The sequence below is a fragment of the Cetorhinus maximus genome, chromosome 5, assembly GCF_964194155.1.
Source record: "Cetorhinus maximus chromosome 5, sCetMax3.hap1.1, whole genome shotgun sequence".
NCBI classification, from domain to species: Eukaryota; Metazoa; Chordata; class Chondrichthyes; order Lamniformes; family Cetorhinidae; genus Cetorhinus; species Cetorhinus maximus.
Window position 1 is genome coordinate 69,324,633 of NC_135883.1, and position 18,611 is coordinate 69,343,243.

Consider the following 18,611-nt stretch of genomic DNA (forward strand, 5'->3'; position numbering starts at 1 on the left):
TTATTTATGGTGATTGTCTAGAGGCTGTTTGACTGTGAGAGGCAGCACAACCAAACCTGATTCTGCTCTCTGGCATCAGAAAATGCACTTCCAACTGGATAGTGATCAGGAATGCACAACTGGTTTGTTTTTGCTTGCTTGGGGCCAATTTTATTTTCAAAATATTCCTGACTATAATTAATTTTAAAACTAAACACTGTTTGATTCCATTTGACAATTTAGGAAATAATATTTGTTCCATTAATTTTGCCCAGAGAAAGCATCAATTCACTTCAGATCACTGAGAAATATATTAACTGTGTACCAAGGATGGGTTGCCTTCTTTCAATGAATATTAAAAGGAATCTAATTCTGTTTAAAACAATACACCTAACACTGGCATTGTAAATAGCCTCTGGCTAACAAATGCAACCTTTAAACTAGTTTACTCAAATCAGCGCAAAATATCAAACTATTGTCTTCTTTCTGAAGAGATGCAAGTGTCTGACAAGGAACTGGAATATTTAATGTGGTGATGGCTGCTTTTTGTAGGTTTGGCGGTTTATTATTTCACTATTTAGTCCTATCGAGGCTATTGCATGTTGTGCCGAAAATAATCTCTCCTAATCCCTACTTTATTTTGCGTATCTTGTAGTTATTCTATCATCCTCTCTCGCAGGCATAGCCTCGCGGAATGTGACATCTGACCCCTTCTTTGCAATTCTGTGCATTAAGCTGCAGTTTTATTTTACTGTTAAACATTTTGCTATACATTCTATTTCTGTTACTACATCAAAGATGGGGTGAAGAGAAATCCTTCTGTTCATGAAAAAAGAAATCTAGATTAATTTAGCCCGTTTCCAGCTGGTTGAAGCATTTTTATTGCGTGTTGGTCCTAAATTCCTCTTCTTATCACTGTGTTTCATACCGTAAAAGCCTTTACATTTTAGAAAATTTTCTGTATTAATATATTCTGATTAATCATTCTGGTAATTATTTTTGGCTGCAAACATTAAAATACATTTGTGCCTGTTGGAATGTGTCAGGACAGTGGAGTTTATATTTGCAATCCATATAAACACATCAGATTTTGAATATAAAATCCTCATGCATTCTGCTGCATAAAGAGACTCTGGATAAACTCCTAGGTAATTCAGATCAAAGCATAGAACTCCAGCAAGCTAAAACCTCATCCTATTCACTGAGGTTGAATACAACTCCTCAATTAATTTCTTGAAGGTCATCCACTTTGGATCTAAAAAGAATAGAACAAAGTGCTTTCTAACTGCTCAAAAACTAGAAACAATGGAGGTCCAAAAATACTAGGGGATACAAGTACTTGGATCATTAAAATGACATGAAGAGGTACAGAAAACAATCAACTAGGCTAATGGTAATGCTTATCTTTATATCTAGAGGAATAGAATACAAGGGGATAGAGCTATACAAAGCTCTGGTTAGACCACACCTGGAATACTGTGAACAGTTCTGAGCACCACATCTTAGGAAGGATACATTGGCCTTGCAGTATAGTTTACCCGGATTCCAAGGGTTAAATTACAAGGAAATATTAAACAAACTAGGGATTTAGTGATTTGATCCAAGTTTTAAACTTATTGAATAGAACAAATGGGATAGGCACATACCTTCAGCTGTTCACAACAAGCAAAGTACTGACTGTACTCAACCAGTCCATGCTTGCAAAACTCAGATCATGGTGTCCAACATTAGATGTGATTTTGCAATTGGATAGCATTTGCTAAACTATTCCTGATTGTGCTAAGAATTATACAGGCAGCCAATTTAAGATCATCAGTGGGGCTCACAGTGTGGCTCACTTACAAATGCTAGAAGCTACCTATATTCATAGACATCCTATCCTTTGCAAACAGAAAGAGCACGTCCACGCATTGCACCTTTCTCAACTAAACAAAAGCTTAGGGTACAGCCATTCCCTGATTCATTCCCCATGGGAATGCCTTGACCAATCAGAGTTGACCTGCCTGGTTTGAATTTGAATAAAAGCTTGGCAGTTAACTGTTACCTAGTACATTCTCCATGGCAATGCCTCTACCAATCAGTCCTCTTGCCAACCAAGCAGCACCCTCTTCTCATGCAGTATAAATTGTTGTTCCCTTTATATTTGATATTCTTGCTAATCTGACCTGATGAGTGCAAAACAAAAAGCTTTGACAGCATTGTCTCTTTTTTCAGCAATAATATAGGGTAGATAGAGATAAACTATTTCTGTTGTTTGGGGGAGTCTAGAATTAGGGGGCATAGTCTAAAAGTAGTGGTCCGACCTTTCAGTAGTGAAATTAGGAAACGCTTCTACACACAAAGGGGAGTAGATGTTTGGATTTCTCTTCTGCAAACAACAATTAATGCAAGATTAATTGTTAATTTAAAATCTGTGATTGATAGATTTTTGTCATCCATAGGTATTGAAAGATATGGGGCAAAGGTGGGTTTATGGAGTTAGGTTGCAGATCAGCCATGATCTTAATGAATGGCAATAGAACAGGTTTGAGAGGCCAAATGGCCTACTCCAGTTCCTTTGCTAAGTACAACAACATTGCTTACATTTATACAACTTTTTTCCGGAATAAATAGCATCGCAAAGAAATGAATTCTGAGTAGTGGTATGGTTGTTAAGTAATGACTGAAACATGGTCAAAAGGATAGACAGAGTAGGCTTTTTAAAGGCACAAAGTAGCATGGGGAGAGGCTTGAGAAGCAACAGTACAGATCACCAACAGCTCTGCTACTGAGGGGTGGAGGGTGTGATGCATGGGAGGTTGGAGTAAGGAGTTGAAAAGACAGGGATAAAGGACTAGAAGTGAAAAAGGCAGGATGGAGCAAGATTGTGGGTGGGTTTGAGGGCTAGGGAAGGAAAAAGTTATAGAAGCAGTGTGGAGCAAGGCCATGGATGAATTTAAGGGCTGTGGTAAGAGGACGTTATAGAGGCAGGGTGGAGCAAGGTGATTTGTAAACGAGGACCATGATTCTAAATTTCATACATTGGAGAGGAAAAGAGAGCCAATCTGATGATGAAATGTAGGGTAAAGCTCAGGAGGTCAGTGGGGAGACTGTAAGAGGTCTGTAAGACTGATTGATAGGTCAGTTGGGAGACCAAAGGAGGGAACTCAGGAGGTCAGTGGGATGTAGGCAGGAGCTCGGGAGGTCAGTGGAGAGAATGTTAGAAAAATTAAGCACTTGAGGTCAAATGTAATGTGGCTAGATTTCCCAGAGATATTTTGAACTGTGCATACTAACCATTATAAGTTTCTAACAGACAGCGGGAAGTTTCCAAAGTCGAATCATTTTAACTTGCTAGGTAGTACAGAACTTGAATATTGCTGAAAAAAGAGACATACAGTTGAAGCTTTTCATCTTGCACTCATCAGGACAGAGTAGCAAGAGTACAAAATCTAAAGGGAGCAACAATTTATACTGCATGAGAAGAGGGTGCTGATTGGTTGGGAAAGGCATTCTGGTAGAGGTGTTGCCATGGAGAATGCACCAGGAAACAGTTAAACTGCTTCCTGTGCAGGGGGTGGAGGGATTTCCCATCTGTCAAAGTGCGCACATCTCCCTGAGACTAAGTGCTGTCTCAGGGAGATTACTGACAGAGTATAAAAATCTTTAAAAATAGAAAAATATTAAAATTATTAACATGTCCCCCTCATGTGACAATGTCACACGAGATGGGACATGTTAATAAGAAGCACATAAACTTTATTGAAGTTTTTAAAAACGGACATGAAACCTCATCCCGCCAGTGGGACCCCACCTGGGTCCTCAGTGCTAGTGCAGAGTGCAGTCTCAGAGGAGGGGAAGCTTGCAGCCCCATTTGCTGTTTCTGAGACCTGCTGATCTAGGTGTAATTGAGTGATCTTCAGGGCTGCTTATTGCAAAGTTGTTGAGCTCTTTATTGGGAATGCTGTTGTACTTTGATTTATTTATGCCGAAATGCTCCAGAGTGTAATCAGGAGCCTGTGGATACCATGGGAAAGGCTAAAGCGCTGTTTCAATTTTAATATCAGGCTTTGACTCTGTTGAAAATCTTGGATCTGTTCACCATCACACTTGTCACCAAGGTGACTGTTGTGGTTTTATAGTTGCAGTGATGTGAATGTGGTACCTGTTTTGTGGTCCTTTGCATATTTGCATGATGCAGCTAAGATGAAGTAAAAGGACAGTGTGCCTAAAATCTCTCTTTGGATTCTGCTGATTTTTGGAGGCCTAGGTAAGAACATCCTACCACTCCAATTAGAAACAGCTAATCAAAATGAATTTATCTGTTATCTTTGATATGTGTAGACATGTGGCTAGCCTCTGGATGTAACTGTCAAAAAGCAAGTGAGCTTTTGAGGGTCTGATGTCTACTGCTTTCCCTTGTAGCAGTGTTGCAAAAATCTCAGTCCTGGGAGTGATTTGAATTGAATACTTTATGAATGTCACACACCTGCCTTTGGCATTAACCAAATGAGGGGAGATAATGCTGAATGTGAGGTTTCCTGGTGACCCTGACTGAACTGCTGTAGCACCACAGCCTTTTGTCACTCTTTTTAACGTGATGCCCTGCACTGCATGGTAACCATCTTCATTTGTGTACCCACAGATCAGAGAGTGACCTCCTTCTGCACACTGAACGACATGCGGTCAGCGCAGAGCATGGATGGTGCTGAGGAATTATCTCTGCACATTGGCCAAGCAGACAGGAAAGATCACTCTGATGGTACAGGGTAGGTATAACTTGAGGTTTCCTTTCATAGGCTACCACAGTGACTTTATTGTAAAGTGCACACAAAGCTCAGGATGGTTCAAGTTAAATTACCAAGTGTGCAGTGTAATGGAGCAAAGAAATGGTTATAACAGTTCCTGAAGTACAAACTGGTACGTTGAAATGGCAAGGAGTTGCAGCCTTTTAACCTTTGTTGTTCACAATTTATTTGTCTGGCATGTGTGTCTATGATTTGAGCGTTGACATTAATTGTGCTCTGTATCCTGATTTTTTTTATATATGACATTGGGCACCTCCATCCGATAGCTCATGATCTTCAGCTATTATAATTCTTCCTCTTGTTAAAAATGCAATTCAGTCCATGCATCAACCTGACAGTGACCATCGGTGTACCTCTCTGATGCAGCACTGGCTCAGCATTACCTCCCTGCCTTGAGTCTGTTAAGTTACAGCCACAGTTCAATTGCACTTTTCTCCCCTGACTACATTGCACTGATTTACATTAACTGGTGAACAAGTGTATTTTTGGGTTAGGAAGTGCAACAATGATTTGTACAACACTTCCTCTTTATACCTAAGCAGTTTGCGTAGTAAAGCATAGACTGATGACTAAATAGTCACTAACTGATCCTTTCATTCTTCGTTGGTAGTCAGGGGCACCATGGTGATGTTTAGTCATCAGGGCAGAGCTGGTCTGCCTGTCTTATTAAAACTAATAAGGTCTAATTCCTAAATTAGCATTGGATGCCATCATTCAAAGGTTAATTGTTCTTCAGTTTGGAGACAGATCCTGGATCCTTTTGCCAGAAGCATCTGCAGATGTTATGGCTCTGGATATCCCCATATCTTAAAGAATTCTTCTGCACTTTGAAAATGAATGACATTGTTCCTTTTATGCTACTTTTTTATAAGTTCAGTATAGATATTCACATTAGACAGCATGTGATGTCTGAAGTGTGACATGAAGTATGTATAATGTTAGCAGATTGCACGTGGTTGCACACAATAAGTTACAGAATTTATTGCTTTATGGCAGTGGGGTGTTGCACTGTATGAGGGACAATGTATTATCAGGAAAATTGACATGACAAAGATAATGAATTAAGTAAAATTCTTTTAAATGTTTATCTCCAGCTGCATCACTTCCATGCCCTCCTCTTTTCCCACTCCATTCCTCCTCCATAAAGACTGAGGCAATATATTTATTCACCTCTTGCTATTCCCAACCATTCATTTTAAATTTACTTAATCATCTCTGAATGATTCCACTCATTTTATTACTAATATATTTAACCTATTAACCCTTATTGTGACCATCAGTCGTCTTTCATATTCTGCCTTATACCGAAGAATCACTCCCATTTCTATACTTTTTAGATTTTGCATAGTTTCCTACGGTATAATTTTGCTGTATTTATTGTATGCCTTGTTTGTATGTAATTCCTGCTCTAACTCATGCATTTGAGGCGGAAGAGCAGGATGATGATAACAAGCACTCTGATTTAAAGTGTTTCCAACACTTCCTTCCCCCCCGCCAACCCACCATGGATTGGAAATGGTGCTTGTTCAGCCAGTGCATGAATCATTCAATATGTACAATGCAAGAACTCATTCTCAGTTGGGTATCCAATAATGACCTAGAACAATCATAACCTGGTGGACATTTTTTTCACTAGCCATTTAACAACAAGGGTTAATGCAAAAAATGCAACATAACTGTATTGTGCCATTGGAATTCCCTTCCAACATCCTCCGTTAATATGGATCATGCAAAGATAATTTAGGAAAGCTTATTTAAGATCACTAAAGCATTCTGGCATGATTGACTCTGCCATTATCCATTCTCACCCCCAAAATCAGATCAGGCACTTCTGTTCACCTGGCCTCCTGCTGACTCAGCAGTTGTCTCAAGTGCAAAATTTGATAAGGCCCTTCATCAGGAACATTCCTGCCACCTAGAAAGTATCCATTTTGAAGTCTGGTAATACCAAATGGAAGTGCTTTGTCTACTGTGTCTGTAGCCTGAGTATAGTGTCAACATTTTACTGCCATTTCACTTTTCCCATCAGAAGGAAGGGTCACTTAAATAATGTGAATATTATACTAGCCTCTTTTGTAGACAGAACGCAAGGGTGTTGCCAATCTAAGTAATTAGCAAAGTCAATGCAAAGCAAAATGGTTTGCCAATCATAGCTCCTTGTATTACTCGCTGACAGGAAGGGATCTGTTGTGGTGATATGCAGCGAGTTCTTCTCAAGCCCATCTAAAATCTGTGCCAGTATGTATGCTTTTACCTATCATCTTGAGTTGGCAGCACAGATTCCATTTGCTGTGGATTGCTGTGCTCCAAATCAATTAGAAGATGTGGGCTGTTAGAATGCTGCCACAGTACTGATTTGGTAAACTTCTCTGCTTTTACAAAGAAATTGAATAAATGAGGAGCAATGTTTAATACCTGTACTTGTGTGTTGCTCATCCCTAGAAATAAATCAGTTTCCACCAACAGAACTTCTTTGCCTTTGACCTGATCTGACCTATACAGGAAAAGGGGGAGGCCATTCAGGCCTTTGAGCTGTTCTGTCATTAAACTAGATCGTGTCTGACTTGTATCTCAACTCCATTTACCTACCTAAAAAAAATCTATCCCCCTCAGTCTTGGAAGCTCCAATTAACTCAGCATCCATTTCCTTTTGGGGAAGAGAGTTTGTTTTATTTTGGTGAGGTGGGTGCAGGGTGGGGGAGGTGTGGGCTCGTGCAAGGAGAGAGGTCATCTGATCTGTTTTATTGCGGTTTCCCTAAAACAGTGCCCCCCCCCCTGTGTTTCCCCCATATGGGAATTATCTTAGTTATGAGTCAACTTTCTCAAATGAGAAATGTCATAGCTCCAGAAAGTAATGTAACGTTTTATCCCAACATCACATTGGATTTATTTAGCAGTGAATGGCCTTGGACTGTGGTGTTGGGCATCATTCAGTGTCCTGGATCTCATCATTCATGTTAAACACATGTTAAGGGCAAGATTTTTATCTCGATGGGCGGGCAGGCCTGGGGGCGGTCGCAAAGCCGACCACTGCCTGCGATCGGATCCCGATATTGATTTCACGCTCGCTGGCCTATTAACGGCTAGCCATCGTGAAACACATGCTACAACACTGAGCGCTGCCGGGGCGGGAAGAGGGCGAGCGCGGAAGTTTGCACAGGTGCGCGCAATGAAAGCTCCCTGAGGCACAGAGCTGCCTCAGGGAGCTGAAGAATTTTAAAATCAAAAATAAAAAACTTACAAATGTTAAAAATATGTCCCTTCATACGACTCTGTCACATGAGCAGGGACATGTTATAAATGACATTTCAACATTTTAAAATTTTTAATTCTTGTTGGAAGCCTCAACCCGCCCATGGATGAGGTTTCATAAAAAATCCAAAGGCCGCCTGGCCAATTTGCCTGCCTGCCAACCATAAGGTTGGACAGGCAGCAAAAAATTTAATTTAATTAATACTTTAATGGCCTTAATAGGCCTGTTAATTGTCAGCAGGCGCACTGCTGACTCCCGCATGTGCCCGCCGACTGAAACCACATGTGTGCGTGATGACGTCAGGATACTCGTGCATCATTTTACACTCGAGCGGGTCAGGCGCATGCACACCCACTCAGCGAAAAATTCACCCCAAAGAGTGCATTTTTCCCAGTAATGCTTGCTTTTATTTTTGCTGCTGTAGAACAATTGAAATGTTACTTTATGATTCTCAAGAGCCACAAGGGGCTTGCATATTGGAATAATATTTATCTGAGATTACAGCTCATGTCTGTTGGTGTAAATTTGAAAACCTGGCAATAGGTGATACAAATATTACTTCAAGACTTCAGAAAAATTACACATAGCAAATCACAGCAATAAAATAGATTTAAACAATGTGTAACATTGATTACTGTACCATCTGCTTATCATAGAACATCACCAACATTGAAGAAAGACCTGCATCTTGTATGGTGCTTTTCAAAATCTCGGGACATCCTAAAGCACTTTGTAGCCAATAAATTATAGTCGCTAAACAAAAACAGAATTACCTGGAAAAACTCAGCAGGTCTGGCAGCATCGGCGGAGAAGAAATCAGTTAACGTTTCGAGCCTTCATGGCCCTTCGGCAGAACTGAAGCATAGTTAGAAGAAGGGAGAAATATAAATTGGTTTAAGGTGGGTGGGGTGGGGAGGGGGGGGGCGGGTGGGGGGAGAGAGAGACATTGAGGGTGTGGTGATTGTGGAGATGAGCAGATAATCAAAAGATGTCACAGACAAAAGGGTCAAAGAGGTGTTGAAGGTGGTGATATTTGTCTGAGAAAAGTGCTAATTAAGAATGGAAGACAGGATATTCAAAGTACAGCTCTAGTGGGGGTGGGGTGGAAAGACTAACAAGGTTTTAGTTTTAGATTTAAAAATAATGGAAATAGGTGGGGAAAGAAGAATCTATATAAATTATTGGAAAAAAAAAGCGGGGGGGTGGGGGGGTGGAGAAACGGGGTGGGGATGGGGGGAGGGGGAGTTTAAGATCTAAAGTTGTTGAATTCAATATTCAGCCCGGAAGGCTGTAAAGTGCCTAGTCGGAAGATGAGGTGCTGTTCCTCCAGTTTGCGTTGGGCTTCACTGGAACAATGCAGCAAGCCAAGGACAGACATGTGGGCAAGAGAACAGGGTGGAGTGTTAAAATGGCAAGCGACAGGGAGGTTTGGGTCTTTCTTGCGGACAGACCACAGGTGTTCCGCAAAACGGTCGCCCAGTTTGCGTTTGGTCTCTCCAATGTAGAGGAGACCGCATTGGGAGCAACGAATGCAGTAGACTAAGTTAGGGGAAATGCAAGTGAAATGCTGCTTCACTTGAAAGGAGTGTTTGGGCCCTTGGACGGTGAGGAGAGAGGAAGTGAAGGGGCAGGTGTTGCATCTTCTGCGTGGGCATGGGGAGGTGCCATAAGTGGGGGTTGAGGAGTAGGGGGTGATGGAGGAGTGGACCAGGGTGTCCCGGAGGGAACGATCCCTACGGAATGCCGTCAAGGGGGGTGAAGGGAAGATGTGTTTGGTGGTGGCATCATGCTGGAGTTGGCGGAAATGGCGGAGGATGATCCTTTGAATGCGGAGGCTGGTGGGGTGATAAGTGAGGACAAGGGGGACCCTATCATGTTTCTGGGAAGGAGGAGAAGGCGTGAGGGAGGATGCGCGGGATATGGGCCGGACACGGTTGAGGGCCCTGTCAACGACCGTGGATGGAAAACCTCGGTTAAGGAAGAAGGAGGACATGTCAGGGTTTTTCCAGGTAATTCTGTTTTTGTTTTGGATTTCCAGCATCCGCAGTAGCTTTTAGCTTTTTGTTTTTAAATTATAGTCGCTGTTGTAATGTGGCGTTATGAGACAGTCAATCTGCACAGAGCAAATTCCCGCAAACATCAATGAGATAATGAATGGATAATCTGTTTTTAGTGATGTTGTGGGATAAATACTGGCCAGGTCACCAAGGAGAACTGTCCTGCTCTTTGAAATAGTGTCAAGGGATCTTTTATGTCCACCTGAGAGGTTTAATGTCACATCCAAGAGATGACACCTTCAACAGTGCAGCACTCCCTCAGTACTGCACTGAACGGTCAGTCTTTCTATCTCAGGTTTGTATGGTACCACTGAGCAAGGTTGATGCCTGAGGTTCTGAACAAAAGAATATTTGCCAAAATAAAAGTGTGGGGAATTGAGGCAATCTTTTGGGTTGGTATATGGTTGAGAGTATGTATTATAAAAATAAAAACAGAAAGTACTGTAAATACTTAGATCTAGTAGCATCTGCAGAGAGAGAAAAGGAGTTGATATTTTAGATTGATACCCTTTCATTAGAATTTCCAACATCCACAGTATTTTACTTTTGCATTAGGCATAAGAAAAACGTTGGCGAAAAGTGACAGATGGTGTTCACCAAGGATCTATACTGTAACCTCAGCTTTCCATATATGACTGGGATGAAGGAAGCGAGAGTTGTATATCCAGATTTTCAGATGGAAAGCATAGTAAGTAATTTAATTATGAGGACAAGTTACATAAACTTGGTCTATATTCCCTTAAGTTTAGATAGTTGAGGGGTGATTGAATCAGGGTATTTGGTTACAGGGAAGCTATTTCCTCTGTTAGGGGAATCCAGAACATGAGAGCATATAAAATTAAAGCTAGGTCATTCAGGAGTGAAATCAGAATGCACTTTTTCACACAAATAATGGTGGAAATCTGAAACATTCTCCCAAAAAAGGTTGTGATGCTAGGGATCAATTGGAATTTTCAAGACTGAGATTTTTGCTAGGTAAGGGCATCACCAGGTCAAGGGTGAGCAAATTGAGTGGAGGAACAGATCAGTAATTAACTAATTGAATGGCAGAGCAGGCTGAAGAGACTGAATGGCATACCTCTGTTCTTCTGTTTGTGGATCTCAATCTGACACCTGTCTATTGCTCAGATACAGCAGCCACTGTCAGAATGTATTTTGTTAATTTTTGGCCATACCACCAGAAAGTGCACTTTGTAATGGTGCTGATTACCACTGGTTAAATGCCCTGTCCCCTCATGGACATTCTCAATGGCAAAGCATGGCTTGTGGAGATAAATATGACCTTTACAAATCTGACCAAGCTGAAAATATAAGGTACATCACTTTAATTATAAGCATCAGTATTCATAACTTCCATTATCATGAACAGTTTCATATCTGACAACCATCTGCATTTCATACAGTGAGATTTTCAGAGTAGTATCCACTTCTCTGCATTCATAGACTAGTATTGCTGCAGTTCCTGACCCCTCTCCTGTGGCCCTGCTCCTGGCCCTCCTTCCAATTTCTATTGCAAGGGATTGGAAAGCTGTTACATATTGTGGGTGGGAGTCATGAAATATCTGATGTGTAATTCTATAAATTGAGGGGAGGTGTGCCTTGTGTCAATGTGACAACTATATAAACAGTTTTAAAACTGTTTAACAATCAGACATAGCAACAGATGCAGAATAGACTGCAATTCCTCTGTTTAACAAGAAAAAAATCCATGCAAATTTTCCACAATTTTGTGCTGTACAAGTGGGGGAATGCAGGGGGTATACTAGAAGTTTCACCTGTAACAAGCCCATGCACCACTGCACTTTCAACCTGACTGCATGTATTATTCTATGTATAGGGCTGTGTTTGAAACTGTTGGTTGGCATTTGCAAGCTTTCCAGGTTGCCATCTATGCAGTTCTCTCCTGTTTAATGATGTCTGCAGTCTCTGTCATATACCCAAACTCATAGTCTTCAGTGACCTGACTGCTGCTTGGCATTAACCCAACACAGAGGGATTCATTAGAAGTCAGAAATGAGGGAGGCATTATGCCAAATCTTACTGATCTTTGGCTGCTATGTTGGTTTTGTGATCTCAATAATACATCTCACGATAGTATCAGACAGTTGTGCTTTTAACATTGAAATGTATCGACAGATGTCTTTGTGCTGTAGTTGAACAGGTCATGGTAAGTTTACGGTTGAGTTTACAGTTACCATTCAGAGCGGAATTTCCCAAATTTGCACTAAGTGCAGTAGTAGGCATGTAAAACAACGTTTTACCCGCCGGCTGTGATGGTGGGTTTTCATGCTGTATCATCCCGAATCCGCCTCATTATTTATGTACTCCTGGGAAACATGCCATTTCAATGGCAGGCGGGCTCTCATTCGCCTGCCCACCATCACCCCGCCGCTTCTTCACGCTGGGTGCCATGTTTAAAGTCCAGCCACAAGCACACATCCCAGAACTTCCAGCTCACCACTGCTGCCTGGAAGACATGGCCCTGAAACTGAAGAATACTGCAGCCCCAGGTTCAGCGACGTGTCTCTCGAGCAACTTTTGGATGCTGTGGAGGCCCACCGGGATGTCCTCTACCACCACTCTTGCTGCAGGATGGACAGCAACAGCACTAACCCGGCTTGGGAGGTGGTAACAGCAGTGGTCAGTACCAATGCCCTGCAAAAGAGGACAGTCACCCAGTGCCGCAGGAGGATGAATGATCTCCTCTGTTCTGCCAGGGTAAGTCACTCATCTCATCACTCAACTCACACACTGACAAACCCATCACACTTCCACAGGGCCCTTACTCACTATCGGTTCAAGGGACATCACCATTCACTCTCTCAGACTCACCATCATTGTCCTCATCCTGTCCATGGGACCACTCAACACCCACACATGCCAGGCATACTTGTCATCTGGCCTGGCAGGCATCCTGCTTACACTCCCTCCATCTCTATCCATGCAGGACAAGCTGGCACACAACAAGGCAGAGAGATCGCAGACTGGTGGGGAATACCTGACATCAAGGTCGTCACGGACTTTGAAAACAGAGCCATCCAGCTGGCCGGTGAGGATCCTGACCGGTCCTGTGCTGACGGTGAGGTCGGCGATGCTCTACCAAGTGAGGATCCAGCAGTGCAACATCAATCAGACAATCATGCCGCAAGTGATGTGTCCTCTTTCGCAGGCCACTGCCATGCACTAATTATCTCTCTTTGCTTTCACAGGCACATCTGCCAAACAGCCAATACAGTCCATGACCCAGGGCCTCCAATCAAGCCCCGAAGAAACCTCTGAAGAGGAATCTGAAGGCACCTCCCTGAGACAACGACGCGTGACACCCTCTGCAGACTGTATTGCAGGGCTCCACCAGACCGGTCCAGGCACTGGAACCTCATCTTCAGCGTCCAGCTGGTCTGCTCCACCAAGTTGCAAGCTGCAGCATGAGCCTCATTATACCGTCACTCTGCTGCAGTCTGAGGCCGTCGTGTGGGTGTCATCAGCCACAGCCTCTGCGGGTAGCCCTTGTCCTTGAGGAGCCATCCTTGCAGCCTCTGTGGACTCTGGGAGACCCCAGGGATCTGTGACTGACTGAGGATATAGGCATCGTGCACACTCCCTGGAAACTGTGCTCACACCTGCGGGATGCGTTTCTAGTTGTCGCACACCAGCTGCACATTCAGCCTTGCGGTTGATGAAGTCCTTGTGTTGTGACAGAGATCTGAGCACCACATGAGTGCAGTCAGTCGCACCCTGCACCTGTGGGAAACCCAAGATCTGGGCAAACCCAATTGCTCTTACATCCTGACTGTTCTGGTCCCGGGCAAAATGCACAAAGTTGTGTGCCCTCGTGAAGATGGCATCTTTGACCTCATGGATGCATTTGTGGGTACAGGCTTGAAAGATCCCATAGAGGACACCTGTGGAGCCCTGAAAGGAGCCACTGGCATAGAAATTGATCACCGTGGTCACTTTCACAGCCACTGGCAGCGGATGTCCCCCCATGTCCCCATGGCGCTAGATGTAAATGGCAGACGTGAGCGACCAATTCCTTGGTCTTCAGTGACACTGGTTCTCGGTGATCTGCAAGATTGAAATGCGGCATCTATAGACTCTTTGTGTCACAAGGCACCGACCAGCGACGGCTTGCTGTGGCACTTGGGCAGCGTGAGCCCCAGCTGCCCCTTCTTCCTGAGGTTGCTGCTCCGCCTCTGCATAGCCAGGAACCTCAGTTGTTCTCCCCTCCGTCTTCTTCGCTCTGTAGACCATCAGGCATACAAGCTAGTTCACCAGGCTCCATGCTCCTGATGTACTCCTCCTGCAGGATGAAAGAGAGAGACACGTGGTTAGTATGGGTGTGCTAAGAACCTGCCCTGGTTAAGTGTCATGGCCCCTTAACGCTTCCTGGAGAGTGCTGGCCACCACGTGGATGGCCAGAGATTAATGTGCTGTATGGCTGCCCTTTTAGCGTGAACCATGGGGGAGACTGGTCCAAACCGAGATGCTGACATTGCAAGAGGCTGTGGGTGCCTCCAGCAGTGACTGCTACATGGCCAGCTTTAGTGAGGAGATTGTACAATGTGTACAGTCCAACTGCTCTGCAGTCCACTAAAGTGCTCTTGAATCTACAGTCTATGCTGGGGGGTGGGGGAGCTCTGCAGAACTTGGTGGCACTTTGATGCCTCTGCGTTGCTTGAGTGGGCAGATAAACTAGGAGCACAACCCCAATCATATCAAGATAAAAGCAAAATACTGCGGACGTTGGAAATCTGAAATAAAAACAGAAAATGCTGGAAAAACTAAGCAGGTCCGACAGCATCTGTGGAGAGAGAAACAGAGTTAATGTTTTGAGTCCGTATGACTCATCTTTAACACAAACTGGAGGAACAGCACCACATCTTCCGATTAGGCACTTTACAGCCTTCCAGACTTAACATTGAGTTCAACAACTTCAGACCGTGAACTCTCTTCTATCTGCACCCCTTTTTTATTCCTTTTTTTCAAAATTCATTTTTATTTTTTATCTACTTATTTTTATTTTGTCATTTTTATTTTTATTTATTTATTCATTGTTTTATCCCCCTTTTTATCCACCCCCTTTTTATCTCATTTTCAGTCCCTTTTCTTTTTACCACCACTGCCCCCTACCCCCACAAGGGCCATCTGTTATTTGTTCATGTTATTCTTTTCGGAGTGCTTACCCCTGTTCTGTTATTGTCACATTCTGCTTTCTTACCTTTGCCACTATCAGCTCCTTCTTTAGCTCTTACCACTACCATTAACACTCCCTTTGCCCATTTGTTCATGACATCTTTGTCAATCTCTCCTTTGCCCCCACCTATCACTGGCCTTCCATCCAGCTTCACCTGCTCCACCCACCTTAAACAGTATAAATGTCATCACATTTCTACTTCTCTGTAGCCCTGAAGAAGGGTCATACAGGCTCAAAACATCAACTTGTTTTTCTCTCCACAGATGCTGTCAGATCCAATCATATCAATGTGGCTGCGCCTGAACTGTCTCAGTTAAGGTCACTTTCTACAGATTTCCCGAATGTGCGGCCACTTCCCTTGCCCACCCTACCCCCATCCTGAATGCTCGTGCGCTATATTCAACGGCAGGGCTGCCCTTGCCCCCGTGCCCCCCCCGCCACCAGTCACCTCAACAGCAAGGCTGCACTTGTCCCCCACCCCCACCCCACCCCACAGATCGCCTCAACAGCAGGGCTGCACTTGCCCCATGCTCCCCTCACCCTCAAAAGTCACCTCAGAGGCAGGGCTGCACTTGCCCCCTTATCCCCCCACCACCAGTCGGGCAGGCGGCACTTAACCCCAACCCCCCAGCACCCTGAAGCCTGCAAAGCAACAGGCGACCCTGGTGAGCTCTGCAGAACGTTGCTGTGCACTCACCTCCAGTTCACCCAAAGTGAAAGCCGCCAAGTGCACGTCATGGTATGAAACACATCGGCGTGCTTTCCCGACGACATGGACAGATGATCCAGTGGAGGTGCAAGAGCCTGGCAGGATGGCCTGATCATGATATGCTGATGTATTACAATGAGGTTCTCGATGAACGATGGTGGGAAACATGGCTTGCTGTTGGCTGGCTGAGCAGACAATCACAACCTGCCTTCCCGCCATCGTGAAATCGATTGCGCCATATTGTCCACTTGCGCCACCTATCATGCCCGCCAGCAACGGGCACAGAAAATTCCACCGTCAGTAACTCGTATAGCTTTTGCTCTAATTTCTTTCAGCCTTAATTCAGTAAATAGCTTATACATATAGATTTAATGTGAAATCTACAGTGGGCTTCATCAAGATGTATTTTAGGTTTGCATTCTGGCGAATGCTGCTCTATTGTCCTTTCAGCGAATCGCACATTTCATTTCCTCAGCTTGAACAATGTGTAGATGTCATCTGAAGCCTATGTTAGAACTGGACCCTTGGAATCTTCACATTATATCTATTGTATTCTATTGAAGTGCTGAAGTGATTGGATTATGAGGAGCAATGATGTAAAATCAGCAGAGTCTCACTGGAAAAGAGAAGGTTGATAGGTGATATGGTTTTTGTTTTCAGAAGTCTAGAGGGACTAGATAATGTAGATCACGTCCCGTAAATTAATTTTAAAAATGATAAGCTGTTTCACTGTTGTCCAGAACAGTGGGATCAGAGGACATGCCTTGCACTTGAAATTCAAAACTAATTTGAGGAATCAATATTTTGGTGAATTTATTAGGGTTCTCTAAGGATGTAACAAGCAGGTTGGATAAAGGAAAACCAGTAGATATCATTTATTTGGATTTCCAAAAGGCATTTGGTAAGGTGCCACATAAAAGGTTACTACACAAAATAGGAGGTTATGATGTTGGACATGATATATTAACATGGATAGAAGACTGCTTAACTAACAGGAAACAGAGAGTCAAGATAAATGGGGCCGTTTTAGTATGGCAAACTGTAACTAGTGGAGTGCCATAGGGATCGTTGGTGGGGCCTCAACTATTTATGATCTATATTAATGATTTGGGTGAAGAGGCCGACTATTTTAGCTAAATTTGCTGATGGCATGAAGGTAGGTAGGAAAGCAAATTGTGAGGAAGATACAAAGAGTCTGCAAAGGGATATAAATGGGTTAAGTAGTCATCAGTATTTGGAATTCTCTTCCCCAGCGAGCAGTGGAGGCTGGATCATTGAGTTTTTTTTTATTTGTCCGCAGGATATGGGTGTCATTAGCTAGCCTTTATTGCCCACCCCTAATTGCCCTTGAGAAGGTAGTGTTGAGCCACCTTCTTGAACCTCTACAGTCCATGTGGTATAGATGTGGTATATATACATGTGGAAGAGAATTCCAGAATTTTGACTCCAGAGACAGTGAAGGGACAGCAATATAGTTCCAAGTCAGGATAGTGTGTGGCTCAGAGGGGAACTTGCAAGTGTTGCCATGCATCTGCTGTCCTTGTCCTAGAGGTTCCAGGGTTGGAAGGTGCTGTTGAAGGAGCCTTGGTGAGTTGTTGCAGTGTAGAGTATTCCATTACACTCCTGGCTTGTGCTTTTATATGGTGGACAGGCTTTGGGGAGTCGGGAAATGAGTTATTCACTGCAGAATTCCCAGCCTCTGACCTGCTTGTGTAGCCCCAGTATTTATATGGCTGGTCCAGTTCAGTTTCTGGTTAATGGTAACCCCCAGGATGTTGATATTGGGGGATTCAGAGATGGTAATGTCATTGAATGTCAAGATTAGATTCTCTCTTGTCGGAGATGATCATTGCCTGGCACTTGTGGGGCAGGAATGTTACTTGACACCTATTAGCCCAAGGCTAAATGTTATCCAGGTCTTGCTGCATATGGGCACAGACTGCTTCAGTATCTGAAGAGTCGCAAGTGGTGTTGAACACTGTGCAATCATCAATGAACATCCCCATTTCTGACGTTATGATGGAGGGAAAGTGATTGATGAAGTATCTGAAGATAGTTGGGCTTCAGATAGTACCCTGAGGAACTCCTGCAGTGATGTATTGGGACTGATTTGATTGATCTCCAACAATCACAACCATCTTCCTGTGTGCTAGTTGTGACTCCAACCAGCAGAGATATTCAAGATTGAGTTAAACAGAATTTTGGTTGGCAGGGGAGTCAAGGGCAATGGAGAGCAGACAGGAAAGTGGAGTTAAGGCCATAGTCAGATCAGCAAGATCTTATTGAATAGCAGAGCAGGTTTGAGGGGCTGAACGGCCTACTCCTGCCCCAATTTCTTATACTGTGAGTGAGTAGTCACTCGGTGGATTAGGATCCTAGGGAGACTATGGAAGCAGTTGATATTGATGCATTCCAATGTAAATTTTTTTTAAATTCTATTCTCATTCCTCTCTCGCTCTTGATGAGAGCAAGAGTTCCTCAAAGTTTGCATGAGTTCCTCAGAGTAGTGTCCTAGGCCCAACCATTTTCAGCTGCTTCATCAATGACCTTCCCTCCATCATAAGGTCAGAAGTGGAGATATTCGCTGATGATTACACAATGTTCAGAGCCATTCGCGACTCCTCAGATACTG

At 43.5% G+C, this 18,611-nt stretch overlaps 1 protein-coding gene across 4 annotated transcripts in view; it reads left to right on the forward strand.

Moving 5' to 3' along the window:
- Positions 1-18,611, forward strand: part of LOC144680703 (signal-induced proliferation-associated 1-like protein 2) — a 637,588-nt gene that overhangs the window by 585,032 nt on the left and 33,945 nt on the right. For all 4 annotated transcript variants that reach the window (XM_078541960.1, XM_078541959.1, XM_078541961.1 and 1 more), the window contains one exon: positions 4,604-4,727. In XM_078541960.1, the coding sequence (XP_078398086.1) occupies positions 4,604-4,727 (124 nt within the window). The remainder of the gene's footprint in view (positions 1-4,603; positions 4,728-18,611) is intronic.